Consider the following 14,663-nt stretch of genomic DNA (forward strand, 5'->3'; position numbering starts at 1 on the left):
CTATTCCGAGCAATTACAAACTGGTCAGCTTTGTCTGTGGAAGAACATTTGAACATCTTGGCCTGGTTTACACTTGCAGGTGGTATTTCATGTACTAGGTTCTTCTTGTTCTTTCTTTAAAGCAGAATCTATTCAATGCTTATGTTTTTATACTAAATTTCTCCTTGCTGAATTTTATGCCTAATTTACATTTTTTCACATTATTTTAGCTTCTGTGCTTAATTAATATCGGTTGTCGGATTTTTTTTTTTGTTGGACTTTCGGCTGTTGCAATTTATATTGTATTTGTAATTTGCATTTTATTTTATTTTTATTTTTGTGTGTGTAAACTACCCAGAGAATTTGGTTGGATGGGTAGTATACAAATGTAGTAAATAAATAAAATTGGCAGCACCACTTCAGACTGCATGTGCAGGAAATCACACCTGCTACGTTAAAAAAATAAATAAATCTCCCTGTAAATAAGAAAGCCAGCATAATTAGTAAAGGGCTAGGCTAGATAGAACCTTTCTCCCTGATATGTTAGCTTCCAACTTTCAGGAAGCTTTTAAGATGAGACTGAATCTAAAAGTGATGTCTCTCAATCGCAGCCTAAAGTGGCAAAATCCATTCTAGCTTTCTTCACTCCAAAATCCCATTTGACGGCTTGTGTAGCTCATGTCTCCAAGTTAGCAGTTCAAAGCATCTCTTATAGTTTTAAAGTAGCAACAAAGTTTCCCCCCTAATTGCACCTAATTTAGCCTCCATTTACATTTATGTTTTCTTTTTACAATGTTATGCAAAGTAACAGAAGACAAAACAGTTTTACTTTGTGTTTTAGTGCTTAGCTCGAAAGGGATGCGGGTGGCTGTGGTCTAAACCACTGCTTGCCAATCAGAAGGTCGGCGGTTCGAATCTGCACAACAGAGTGAGCTCTGCCTGAAAGCCAGATGAGCACCGCAACCCCATAATCGCCTTTGACTGGACTTAACCGTCCAGGGGTCATTTACCTTCTTTTTTTTTTTTTTAGCTCCATAAATATCAAACAACAGAAAATATCCAGTAATTCATTAAAACATAGATGTTACTTACGGCTGCAAATGTCCCATTCCAGATTCTGGTAGAAACATTAACATAATACTCTGCCTTCAGTGCGATGTCTTTTAGTGTGCAAGTAATTGTATCACATCGGACATTCTTGCAGTTCTTTTGCAAAAAAGGGGGGATGATGATAATATAACATTAAAATGTGTCAGTATAACAATTCACTACTTGTAATCTATTTTAGGAATTCATCGTTTCTCATTAAAAGTTATTCCACAGTTCAGCAGAAACCTGCAGCGTTGTAGAACATAAAGCTATGTTGCTGATTTGAAGAGCTCTGCACATTATACATTAACAGATCTGGGTTGCCACTGAACATACTATCAATATCCTGGCTCTTGATGAGTGTGCCTGTATGATACAGGTGTTTCAAACTTATGTTCGTTTCATTCACACTTTACATTTCCAAGTCTGCATTTAAATCTAACTGTGCACTTAGAGCAACACATTAAAATCAATGGCAAATGAATATATCAAAGTATAGTTTTACAATCAAATTTCTGTGTCAGGTAAACAACCTGAGATAGCAAAGGAGGAAAACATATAATTTCATCTCTACTCTGCTACCCAAAACACCAACTCTTCCAGCTGCAAGAATTTTTCCATGGGATACTACAAGCAACCTGTAAATTCTGACATATAGTCACCCTGAATTTTCCATTTCCTTTCACACAGGACAGTTTCTAGTTAAGACAGAGCTGGTTAACCCGAACCACATGATGATCATAGGTGCTAGATTGACATGTGAGGTGTAAGAAGCTCATAAACTGAACCACGAAGTGTCCAGGTATTCACTTTCTATAAATAACAATGAAATAACTAGGGTCTCAGCTCCTGCTATCATAAATTCAACTCACCAGTTCTTTCATAGCTTTGAAGTTCTCCTTCCTAAATGACACAGTATAGCTTTGTTGTCCTATTTTATATGGATTGATCCGTGCATCACAGCTGATATCAGTACCCTAGAAAGAGTATAATAATAATAATAATAATAATAATAATAATAATAATAGATATGAAGGAGCACGTGGAGATTTTATCTAGCTGATTAGCTCATGCCCACTGCTTTTATCTATGCAATGGCCTTACTGCATGTGACAAATAAAAAATGTATTATTGAACTAGAACAACTGACAGGACATTTCACAAAAGCAGAAGGCAGCATTTCTGTTTTGTAGCCCCCGCTGCATTAAGGTCAATCCTTTTCATATCTCTTAAGAGTAAAGTCCAATTGAGCACAGATGGCTTTACTCCCATACCTGGTAGCAGCCTTGAACTACAGGCATACATACCTACTTAGAAGTAAGGCTTACTAGTTCAAGGGAACTTACTCCTATGTAAGTATGTATCATGTAAGTATGTATTGGATTGCAGCCTTAATCAGTGGCAAAACAATGGAATGGTGGTGCAGGATGTCCTAGCATTGTTAATCTTTCCATATTGCATTGCATTCATGTCACCTTTATTACTGTGTTTTAAACTGTAATTAAAATACCCAGACTAGCTTTTTACCTGACTGGTGTGCAGAGCTGTCACATACATCAATGGACTGTTCCCTTCGGTGTGCTCTGGAATACGGATCTTTAAATATGCCATGCTTACTGGAATACTTCCTGTTGTGACCTGCAAAACAAAGAATTATCTGGATAACCTCCTACAGATGTTGGTTTATATTGTAAGACTTGTTTTCTGTTATTACTAACAGTGGGAAAGTGCAAGTTTTAAAAATGGTTACTACTATAAAATATATGTGCTTATGAACTGAACCACAATCAAAGCACAGTGCAGAATTTGGACTCTAGGGCAGAATTTGCCTTCCTAAAAGATTTCACTTAACCTTAAAAAAAAAAATGATACACAGCATTCTAATTCTCAATGTCAAAACAATTTTACAGAGATGTGCAGGGAGTATTTTCTCAAGGCATTCAGAACAAGGATTGCAGAAAGCTTCCAGGTGCCAAGGGATATGATTTCAGTGCTCCATACAGTTTTCCTAGCTCCTCTTCTCATTCTCTATAATGCTTCTCTTGGCCCATATACCCTCCCATTCCTCATTATTTAACATGTCATTTTTTTTGTTAAGACATTGGATTCTCAAAAACAAAAATCGGAAACCCTTGGATGCCAACAAAAAATTCTAAGCATAGAATGTTTGGGTTTTCTGGGTGCGATGGCATGTGTGCATTTGGCTTAAAACTGGCAAAGTTTCCAAAACATTAAGCCTTCAGGCAAAGAATAGGCACAGGGCTTTGTATGCACAGCTGCAATGTGGAAAGGATGTTCACTAGTGAAACTCAATGAGTCCTTTCAGCACAGTCTTGTCAGACACACCCATCATCATTGTGTCAGATGATGAGGACCCTTGGTCACTTTCTCTCATAGTGCAACACACCTCACTGAATTCTTGTGAGGATATAACAGGGTGAGGCCATGTACGTGGTCTTCAGATACTTGCAGCAAAGGCAGGATATTAATAAATGCAGATAAATTAAGAACCTATACATAAAATAGGTCAGGGGTCCCTTTACCTTTTTAAACATAAAATAGCAGTGCTACTGGTGGAAGACCTTAAGTCTAGAGCAAAAGCAGACCATGTTGAGCAGATGGAGTAAGTTTGACTTTCCAAATTTGCTCCCTCTCACATTTGCCCAGGGCTGTGCAGAAGCAGATATGTGGCAACCCACCCATGGCCCCCTTGTCCTTGGGACTGGAATGCCCTGCTTATTCTTGCTCCAGCCCAATAAGCTGCCCTTGGCTTAGTGCTTAGTTCAATATGCTTTAGGAGGAAATGCAAAAACTAAATATTTCTTAGACATTTAAAGGCTAGCAGAAATATTTACCAACCTTAACAGAAAAATTGAACGCAGGTCCAATTTCATTGAAAGCGTTCACCGTTGAAGATATGTGGTTATCCGAATAAACCTCATAAAAGTTCATTTGGGTAAACCTGAGCAGAAATAAGAGTATCAATAAGCATTCTTTTGGAAATCTTAATGTTTTTGTATTAAATCAGAGGCACTGAGTTCAGAAGCATATCTGGAAGAGATTTATTTATATATTGGTTTCTTTTTATTACGCCATCATAGGGGATAAGCCTATCAGTGGCTATTAGTCATGATGGCAGTGTACTGTGTCCAGTATTGGCAGCAGTATATAGGGCCGCGGGTGTCGCTGTGGTCTAAACCACAGAACCTAGAGCTTGCTGATCAGAAGGTCGGCGGTTCGAAACCCCGCGACGGGGTGAGCTCCCGTTGCTCGGTCCCAGCGCCTGCCAACCTAGCAGTTTGAAAGCACATCAAAGTGCAAGTAGAGAAATAGGTACCACTCTGGTGGGAAGGTAAACGGCATTTCCTTGCACTGCTCTGGTTCACCAGAAGTGGCTTAGTCATGCTGGCCACATGACCCAGAAGCTGTACGCTGGCTCCCTCGGCCAATAAAGCGAGATGAGCGCTACAACCCCAGAGTCAGCCACGACTGGACCTAATGGTCAGGGGTCCCTTTACCTTTACCTTTACCTATGCCTTTATATGCCAGTTGCTTAGAATCACAAGTGGGATCACTAGTTTTTACAGTTGCCCAGAATTTTGACTAGTCTTGTTAATGCAAAAACTGTTGGTGGTTTTAGAGTTACCTTGTTAAGTGAACTTCTGCATCATAGCGAAGTGGAACAGTTAGATTGACCTGATTGTTGGTATCATCCTCTTCATTGCTTGCACTATCAATAACAAAAAGAACTGCATATTTTAAACGCCCAATGCATTTATAAACACATTTATAAACACAGGCTGATAATAATACCTTAACTGTTGCTATAAGCTGCAAGTAACGTGCTGAAAATGTTATACGAAATATTATACTATACCTCAGAGCTTGAAAACGCAGAACTGCCAGATTCTGAAGGTTTTTCAAATTAAAGTCAAAATGAACATCAAAAGATACCTACAAAAAACAGAAATAAAAGATGAAATTAAAATAAGCAAAGCTGCTTTCAATTATCATTTACGATAGTGACCTGGTTTGCACATAGCACTAAGCCAAATCATGGATTAGAATGAATGAGCAAACGTGAGTTCTCAGAGCACCTTCCCCAGTCCCACTGCTGCCAGGCTGCCTGGGGCTAAGCCATTGTTTGGCTTAGCATTATACCTGAACCCAGGTTCACTGTCTGTCTCGCTCTAAGCACATACTACAGTTGGTTTCTGTGCTTCAGCTGATCTGAGGTTGATATATTATACTAGTATCAACTTGTTAGTTTAGTTATAAAGCAGGGGCTATCCATGGAAATAAAAGTATCACAGCTGTTACATTAGAATTTAATTTTCACCTATAACTATTAATAGTAAAAGTATTGCAATAGTTTGTGTTCAGCTTTTAGCCATTGAATATTTCAGCAAGTTACTTTGTGCTGAAGCTAAACACTGAGGGGCCTATCTTAAAGAAATATTGATGAGTCAGCTGTAAATATGCATTGCTTTCCCACCACCACTAAATCAGAAGCATTGACACTGATGCAATGAAAACCACACTGATTCGTAATACTTACCCTGTTGGCTGTAACTGGTAGGCCAAGAGGTGCATTATACCTCTGAATTTTATCCTAAGGTGAATAAGGGCAACTATCCCAGTGATAGAACCATAGTCTCCTTATGGTGTCACAGGTGAGGGGGGAATCTTATGGAGCCAATTTTTCCGCAAAGGAAATTCAATTGGTTAGAATCAGGCATAGAGAGTTCTGGGATGCTTGTTTACATCAGCAGAGCTACAATATACGTGCATGAAGTCAAAGCTGGTTGTTTATGCAAACCCTAGAAATACACAGGAACTCTAAGACATACCTGTTGTCCCGTTTTAAACACAGGGTAGCTGATTTGGCAGACGACAAGCTGTTGGATAGTGGTCATCTGACATGAAACTTCAGTTCCGTCTACCTAAAAGTAACAAGCAGACATTTTTTCAGCATTAAACTGTAGAACAGAAACAGAGGATGCTTGCATTATGTAGTGCTTACTCTGAAGTAAGTGGTTATAACACTGAAAGGCTCATACACTGGCGTGGGAGAAAAAGTACATAAGTCAGTTGATTTTTCCACTAAGCGTTAAGATGGCTGGCTCATTTCTTTCTTAAGCTCGGCAAACTGAACTACTAGAATTAGGCTGCAATTCTAAAACACGATTACTAGGGAGAAAGTCCCACTAAACTCAGTGCGACTTCTGAGTAAACATGTTTAGGACTGCACAGCACAGGTCTGATTTGTGACAAAATAGAACATTATGAAGTTTTGATATTTCAGGGCATATATTTTCAATGGTGAAGAGATTGGGTGGGATTCACACTCTAACAAAAGGGCACAAATCTACCAATCTACCACCAAATCGCCGCTGACAAGCTCTGCTCGCGGCTGCAACCAATCACCCCCCATGCACTATCCGTGTATAAGACGACCCCCATTTTTAAACATCATTTTAGAGTAAAAAAACCTCATCTTATACACGGAAGAGTACGGTAAATACTCTTCTAAAAATAGTAAGTCGTATCACTACCACCAATGACACTGGTAGAAACAGAAATAAACATTACACGTACGGGTGAAGAAGATGAAGCAAAAAACAAGTTTTCGGAAAAAGCAATTTGAATTCTGGTGTTGTATGCATTTTCCTTCTGGTTTCTCAGTTTCACGCTGAATATCAATCTTTTGTTCTTACTGCTGATAACAAAGTGTTGTTTGCTGTTGCCAGGGAGGAAAAGGAAGAACATAAACAGACAGTTAATGTGGTTGAACTCGAGTCTACAATACACACACACATACACTCTCTCTCTCTCTCTGGCGGAGGAAGAGGAGTGCGGGGGGAGCGCACCTCCCACCGCAGTGTGATCCTAGTAGGGTGCCATCATGGGTGCCCCCTTGCCCGTGCTGGGTGCCCCGCCCCCATGGTCTCTGCCCCCCCCCCCGGTGCCGGAGCATGAAGCTCTACCACTGTGTGTGTGTGTGTATGTAATACAAAGCCCAACCTGAAATGTTGAACCAAGATGCAAAATTGGGTCTTACCCATTATTTCCTTTCTGCTGAACATCAAGCACAAGGTCCGTATTGCAGACTTCATCCTCACCGCAATCTTTCACAAATGGTATCTACAAAATAAAAATTAAATTAAATTAACATTTAAAAATACTCCCATCTTCTTTGTTCAAGGTAGGAATATCCATATTTCTTTTTGGTCTTTCTTCTTTGGGAGCAAGAATGGGAAAGAAATTTATTGAATAAAAATGAAATAAAAATCCAAACAAGGTTTTTGTTTGATATTTATGGAGCTAAAAAAAAAAAGGTAAAGGACCCCTGGACAGTTAAGTCCAGTCAAAGGTGATTATGGGGTTGCAGCGCTCATCTTGCTTTCAGGCCAAGGGAACTGGTGTTGGTCTACATACAGCTTTCCAGGTCATGAGGCCAGCATGACTAAACCGCTTCTGGCGCAACAGAACACCATGACAGAAACCAGAGTGCACGGAAACACCGTTTACCTTCCCACCACAGTGGTACCTATTTATCTACTTGCACTGGCGTGCTTTCGAACTGCTAGGCTGGCAGAAGCTGGGACAGAGCAACGGGAGCTCACTCCATTGGGGTGAGTCGAACCACTGATCTTCTGATTGGCAAGCCCAAGAGGCTCAGTGGTTTAGACCACAGCGCCAATTTAAGGAGATTAACAGCTCTCTTTGTTGACATGCTGCTGCTGCTGAGCAGACAGAAACTCGCCATCGAAGGCTGTCTTTTTCTGACAGCGGCAGGTTGCTATTTGCTCCCACCAGACATTTTGCAAATGGATGGTAAGCCAGGAAGTATTCTCTGATGAAATTTTCAATGTGAGTCAGGATTTGGGGGCTTGTAAAGCTGTTCTCAACTGAGGCATTGCTAGTCCCTGAACCTTGTATCTGGGTCCAAAGAATGCTGACTCCTGTGCTTGTTAACAAATTCTATATTTTTAGCCTTGTCATGGCACTGATAGATTTAGCTGATCAGTGCCACTAAAACAACCTAGTTTTCTGTTACTATAGTGGGACTAGTATTGATCATGTGTCAACTTATTGATTATGCAGCAAGAGTAATGTGTGTTAATATACTTACACTGTAAGTAACAGATGCAGGGGAAGTTTTATCAAGAGCAGGACTTGAACCAGGATTATTGAGGCCAATATCAACACGCACACTAAGAGAGTTGACAGCATCAGAGGGCTCCTATAAACACAAACATAGAAATACAAACCACCAACTGAAATCTGTTCAGTTAATATATCTCATATACATAACTGCTTGCTGAGAACACCTGTAATTCAGTGGTCCAAATGATCTGATGTTGTTGCTTAGTCGTTTTGTTGTGTCTGACTCTTCATAACCCCATGGACCAGAGCATGCCAGGCACTCCTGTCTTCCACTGCCGCTTGCAGCTTGGTCAAACTATGCTGGTAGCTTCAAGCATGAGTTTGACCAAGCTGCGAGAGGCAGTGGAAGACAGGAGTTTCTGGCTCTGATAAATAATATTGAAATTTTTTTTAATACACTGCATTCTGCCGAACATTTTGTTTTTGTACAAGACTAACTTATCACAGTACTACCCCTTCCTAATTACATTTACCCAAACCATGGGGAGTGGCTGAGTGACTGAACACACGGCGGCTCTAGTAAAGAGATGACACTCCAGACTACAATTCCCAGCACTGTATATGCTAAAGATGGCCCTGCCCAAGGTGGCTAACACCTCCACAATAAAAAACAAAAAATAAAAGCAGTTGCAGTTAAAAACATTATCTCAGCTAGCTACCTCAGGGTTACCAGGAGCAGTGTTTTTAAGCCACCAAATGCCTAGACAGGGATGTCTTTATATTCCTCCTAAGTTAACAATTAGGGAGACAGGCACACCACACCAGGAACAGCATCCCACAACGTCCACTGAAAAGGCCCTGTCAGCACCAACTGGGCAGCCCCCAGTGGCAGAGCGCCTCCTCTGCCAATCCTAAGGTCTGAGATGGTTGTTATTGATAGGAGGTGATGGAGCTTATATACAGATGCCAATGGAGCATTCCATCATATGATCTCTCAATGGCTGTCTGAAGTTGGACAGGCAGACTAGCTGCAAGCTGCAACTGTTATCTGCTGTTTGTAAGGGCCAGGCCACAACCATTCATTTCTACAAATATGCGTAACATATAGATCAGTTAGCTAATATCTACCTGAACATTAAAAACATGCTCCTTGCAGTTCTCCCTGGAGCGGACTAGGATAGTATTCTGTAGATACCTCTCCTTATTTTCTTTAAACAATCCTCGAGAAGTCACTCGAGAGGACAAGAGATCAGCATCCAATGTCAGGTTGTATCTGATATCTAAAAAGGGGGGGAAAGGTACATATTTCAAAGGAATCTGTTTGTTCATTGAGAAATTAATATTGCACCCTTCTAATGCAAATGTATTACTCGGGGCAGCTTACAACAATAAAAAAACAACAACTTCAAACATCAGTTGAAAAACACTTCATGTCTTCATGATCATTTATAACTGCTCTTCAGCAGCCCAGTGAAAAAGAAGACAAGAGAAAAAGTTGTGAAGGAAAGGGAATTTCAGCTAGTATGAATTGTCAAGAACACTAGATAAAATTATATCTCCTACACAATTATTCAAGGAGCATCTGGTTACCCTACTGTGAGGAGGGGAAAGCCTAAGTTCACATATATTTGTTCATACACAAAGAACTGGAATATTCAGTACTATACCTGCCCTGGTGATGCACTGGTGCTGTCCAAAGAAGGACAAGAAATTTTGCACTTTTGATACAGCTTTTCAGTGGCACAACCACACATATCTCCTTTATTCTTTTATTTGCAATTATTTAAAATATTTCCATCCCAGCCTTAATCAGAAATAAGAATTTTACTTAAATCAACAATGCAACCCTATACATGTCTACTCGGGAGTAAATCCTACCGAGTCTAGTGAAGCTTATGCCCATAATGGGATCTTGCAATTGCAAGATGACCTACAGTAGTAGGTCATCTTGCCCCAACAAGTAATGCTCTTTTTTAATAATAATAAAAACAATCATGTATAACAAGACTGTAGAAATACTTACCCACTTGATTTGTCCTGTGAGCAGGTCTAAAGGTTGCACTGAAACATATGTGGAGAACTACCTCAGTATTCCTGTTTAGCAAGCTTATCTTCTTCGGTGTAGCTGATACATGTATGGACACAGCAGCAATACTCTGAGACCTGAAATACAAACAGGCAGGCTTGCCTGTAAACTTAATTGCAAAAAAGGGAGATTTGTTCTGAGGAGGCATCTATCTAGAATTTATACTAAAAAAAAATAACAGTCAATTAGGCTGCATTCCTATACACACTTAATAGGGAGCTAGTCCCATAGAATATAGTAGGACCTCAGGCTAAGCTTATATTCAACACTGAGTTGAATACCACCCGAAATTTCTTTCTCTCATTCAGAATTAAGTTAGGGACTGGAAGAGAAGCAGTGGGAGAAGGGCCATTAAAGATATTTGTTGCTTAAAAAAAATAATAATCCACGTCTCACCAGAGTTGAATCACATTTCCATCAGAGCCCACAGATACATCAGTGATCCCATCACCATTTAAATCACTATGGCCATCTATTGATCTTCCAAAATACTGGAGCTGCTGTCCAAACGCAGGGTCTGATCCCAAAATTTTCTGAGAAGAGAAATGTTTGTATCAGGCATGTTGATGTTTTCAGTCACATATGGGTTATTTTGAGGATTCTCCCTTGCTCAAATGTTTCATATTAGCAATGAAGTCGTCATTATTGATTTTCATCATTGGCTTTTGAGTTAGTTTGAAAAGCACATGCATCTGACAAAGTAGTATCTAGCCTTGCAAACATAATTCCACAATCAATGTGTTCACCTTTAAAGTGCCACAAGATCTTAACAATAAACAAACAAACAAACAAACAAACAAACAAACAGTAGCTGTATGGTTACTTATTTCCACATTTTTAAAATTACTATACAGTGGTACCTCGGGTTACATACGCTTCAGGTTACATAAGCTTCAGGTTACAGACTCCGCTAACCCAGAAATAGTGCTTCAGGTTAAGAACTTTGCTTCAGGATGAGAACAGAAATCGTGCTCTGGCGGTGTGGCAGCAGCAGGAGGCCCCATTAGCTAAAGTGGTGCTTCAGGTTAAGAACCGTTTCAGGTTAAGTACGGACCTCTGGAACAAATTAAGTACTTAACCCGAGGTACCACTGTACTACATTTATATTCCATTTTCCTCTGAGGAGCTCAAATTGGTCTACATTGTTCTCCTACCCCATTTTATCTTTGCAACGGTTCTGTGAAATACATTAGGCTGAAAGACAGAAACTGAGCCAAGTCACACAATGAACTTCATAACCAATCCTATCAAGCAATGCTAATGAGAGGCTGGGGATTATTAGATCATCTGAACGCCACCAGATCTGAGGTCCTATTTGATGGGTCTCCTCATCTGATCTTAAACTACAGGGAGGTTCACCTGGGAATAGGAACTAGGATTTGCAATGAAACATTTTGTTCCTCAGAGTCATACAGTGTAATGACAGAAAAGGCCCCATAAAACATGCAAGAGACCGACAAAAAGAGAGGACAAATAACCATGCTCAGAACCTGGACAAAGCTCTAAATCAGGGTAGGGGAATCTGTGGCCCACCAAATATTACTAGAGTCTAGCTCCCCTCAGCCCCAGCCAACATAGCCAATGACTGGGTATAACTGTTCAGACCAGGGAATGGTTCAGACCAGGGTATAACAAGACCTTATCTATAGCATTATGTAAAAAAAAAAAAAGTAATTTACCTGGGAATATTTAGTGTGTATTGTCCTCTGTTTACCATTGTAAATGTAGATAGCGCCAGCATTCTGGTTTTCTAGTAGAGCTCCAACTATCACATCATTGAAACCATCCAAATCGATATCTGAAGCAACAGCAATAGCAGATCCATACCGAGCGTTTTCAGTCCCTTGAGGCCCTTCGAGAAGTTCTTGTTTGCCCAAAAGGCCCTTTGAGAAAAGGCCAGAGAAAGAGAGGGGGGTCTTGCATTAGAGTTTTATGAAACACACTAGACAAATATTCTTGAACCTGAATGCAATTCTTTGAAAGAGAAATGGAATTTCCTAGTTCTTACAAAATAGAAAAATCAGATGTGGAATATCTTATTCCCTTGTCTATTTTTGTTGTGTCAGCTATATAGGAAGTCCTAAAAGCAGACACAAGTAATAAAAACTTTCCATTAAGCATCTCAGGAATTATTGTTAAGGTAAGTAGCTTCTGCATACTTCCCAATATTATCAGTAATTATTGCTGTCTGCGTAAAATAGCGCAGTCATTCTATCAGGCTAATTGATCCAACTAAGGGGACTGTTTAAATGAAAGTCATCCTCAGTGGGTTGAAGGATACTGTGTTCAAATGGGTCTCTTGCCATTCCATTCATTCCAAGAGCTCACCAAGATATGCAGACAGCTTGAAATTGATTTATTTATTTTAAAAAACACAACACCACTTATCAGCTATTTGCAAGGGGTAACAAGGAGTGGATTTCATCTCCCCATTCTCCCTTGCCCATCAAATGGCCAATTAGTAGAATTTCAAACATTTTGAAAGGTATCCATGCATGTAGTTACCCCATGTACATGCTTTGGATGGATGAGAGCCAAATGGAATTTCTGGATTATCCATAGACCAAGTATTTAGGAAAACATCAGAGCTGTGAGCTACTCTCTTGGCATCCCAATATATTTTATGTACCTTTCGGACTGAAAACATATAGACTCTCCCTTCTTCTTTTTTTAACTCATTCATGAACATTGGTGCGCCAACCAAGAGCACATCTGTTACTGAATCTCCATTAACGTCCACGGAACATAGTACACTACCAAAGTAGGAACCAATCTGAAATGACAGAACATTTCTTATCAGACGGCACATGTCAGTGCCCATTACAGCCATACATTGTAGTCGGATTTGTGTAGACAAGATACACAACTTTGGGAAGGCAAATTCGCAATGCAAGTAAATATCAGTTTTAAACCCTACTTGCGACAGCTGGTGCCTGTGACATTTATACATATATAACACAAAGAAGAAAATTCAGTGCCAACTTCTGCACTTGCCTGCTCTCCTCTTTGAGAATGAACAATAGTTACATTGCCGTGGACATCAATCTCATAAACCACCACTCTGCCTGTGTAGTTGGACCGTGGAGCACCAGCAACAAAATAGACAGTGTCTTCCGCTGAAAGAACAGCAACAGAATAACCTGAAAAGCAAAGTCATAGTTATTGTTATCAAGTAACAGTGGTGCAGTTGTTCAAAAAGGCAACCGAGCATGAAAAGTATTCTAAAAGTGAAATGTAGATTCTGTTTTGGTTGCTGCATGCCAAGGTCCTTATGACTTCTGGTCCAGCTACAGAAAGGAGGTTCTGATTAGCTGCAACCTTTGCTGAAAAAAAAAAAACTTCACAGCGAGCACTGCTGGCTGACCTAACCACTCTGATACATATATTTTAGGACAAGTGATGATCTGGGACCATTCACATTAAATGCCAGGCTCTGAAACAGATGGAGCAAGGGGTGTTATGTTCCCCCTACATACAGCTTCATGTTCTCTGTCATGTGGAACACAGCTGCATTCAGAAAGACCCGTGTCAAGACACACATGCACAGCGGCACTATTAACACACATGTGAAGATTCCATAGCCCTCAGGTGAGACACTGGGGGACCTCCGTTCTTGTCCTGAATGGACCAGGAAGTGGAGTGCCACTTTATTTCTAGTTTGACAAATAGACAATTTACTACCCTATGATTTTATGGGTCTTTTTCTTTCCCAGATTCTGGGCTTTAGGAACCTTAGGTACCCAATTTTGACAATATTTCCTACTCCCTGCAGCCCATTGCACCCACTGAAAAGCTGTTTCTGGCTGTTTGAAATCCTCTGGAACAGTACAGGGCTTGGCTTGGGGAGGGGGGTTCCATTCAGTAAGAGGGATTGGCAAGAATTGGGTGTCCTGCTTTTTGTGAGTGGAAGTGCTTTCTGGTAGCGCAAAGTTATCCACCAGACACAGCCCTTACTTAGCTGCCACATAATCCATTTTATAGCTTTTGCCTCAGCTATTTCTATTTTGATTATTTCTTGTCCAGAGTCTTGGTCTGAGAACTCTTTAGAGTTTTAGCAAGCTTGTGGGTGCATATAGGGCTCGGTAACATCTCAAGAAAATATGTTTTCCCCATTAGAATATTTAATCATAGAAATCGGGAGAAAGAATTCTCCATCATTGCCAATATAATTCTGAAATGACTGCCTTGTGAGACTCATTTTGTACTTGTAAACCACATGAATATTCAAGGACCCCCATGAGTCTGCAGGCTCTCCCCTTCAAAAGGCATGTAGATAAGAGTCAAAACAAGTTCCTAACACCCATATTGGTTTTTAGAAAACTGTATTTTATTAACCAATAAATTAGATAAAAGACAAATTACTGTTCATTTAAAGAGAGTAAATGCTTGAAACGTCTGG

General features: G+C 40.1%; 1 protein-coding gene across 2 annotated transcripts in view; it reads right to left on the reverse strand.

Annotated features, from left to right (window-relative positions):
* The window catches only part of ITGA2 (integrin subunit alpha 2), a 52,997-nt gene that overhangs the window by 9,222 nt on the left and 29,112 nt on the right, over positions 1-14,663 (reverse strand). For both annotated transcript variants that reach the window (XR_014556361.1, XM_083703424.1), the window contains exons 12-27: positions 13,259-13,404; positions 12,894-13,037; positions 11,944-12,147; positions 10,661-10,797; positions 10,202-10,341; positions 9,307-9,458; positions 8,204-8,314; positions 7,130-7,212; positions 6,667-6,808; positions 5,919-6,011; positions 4,946-5,022; positions 4,715-4,798; positions 3,928-4,030; positions 2,596-2,706; positions 1,941-2,045; positions 1,072-1,185 (exon numbers count right to left, since the gene is read on the reverse strand). Coding sequence is in view for 1 of the 2 variants with exons in the window: in XM_083703424.1 (XP_083559550.1) it covers positions 1,072-1,185; positions 1,941-2,045; positions 2,596-2,706; positions 3,928-4,030; positions 4,715-4,798; positions 4,946-5,022; positions 5,919-6,011; positions 6,667-6,808; positions 7,130-7,212; positions 8,204-8,314; positions 9,307-9,458; positions 10,202-10,341; positions 10,661-10,797; positions 11,944-12,147; positions 12,894-13,037; positions 13,259-13,404 (1,946 nt within the window). In the remaining variant the exon portion in view is untranslated. The remainder of the gene's footprint in view (positions 1-1,071; positions 1,186-1,940; positions 2,046-2,595; positions 2,707-3,927; positions 4,031-4,714; positions 4,799-4,945; positions 5,023-5,918; positions 6,012-6,666; positions 6,809-7,129; positions 7,213-8,203; positions 8,315-9,306; positions 9,459-10,201; positions 10,342-10,660; positions 10,798-11,943; positions 12,148-12,893; positions 13,038-13,258; positions 13,405-14,663) is intronic.

This window comes from Podarcis gaigeae, assembly GCF_964106915.1.
Source record: "Podarcis gaigeae genome assembly, chromosome: 11".
Lineage (NCBI taxonomy): Eukaryota > Metazoa > Chordata > Lepidosauria > Squamata > Lacertidae > Podarcis > Podarcis gaigeae.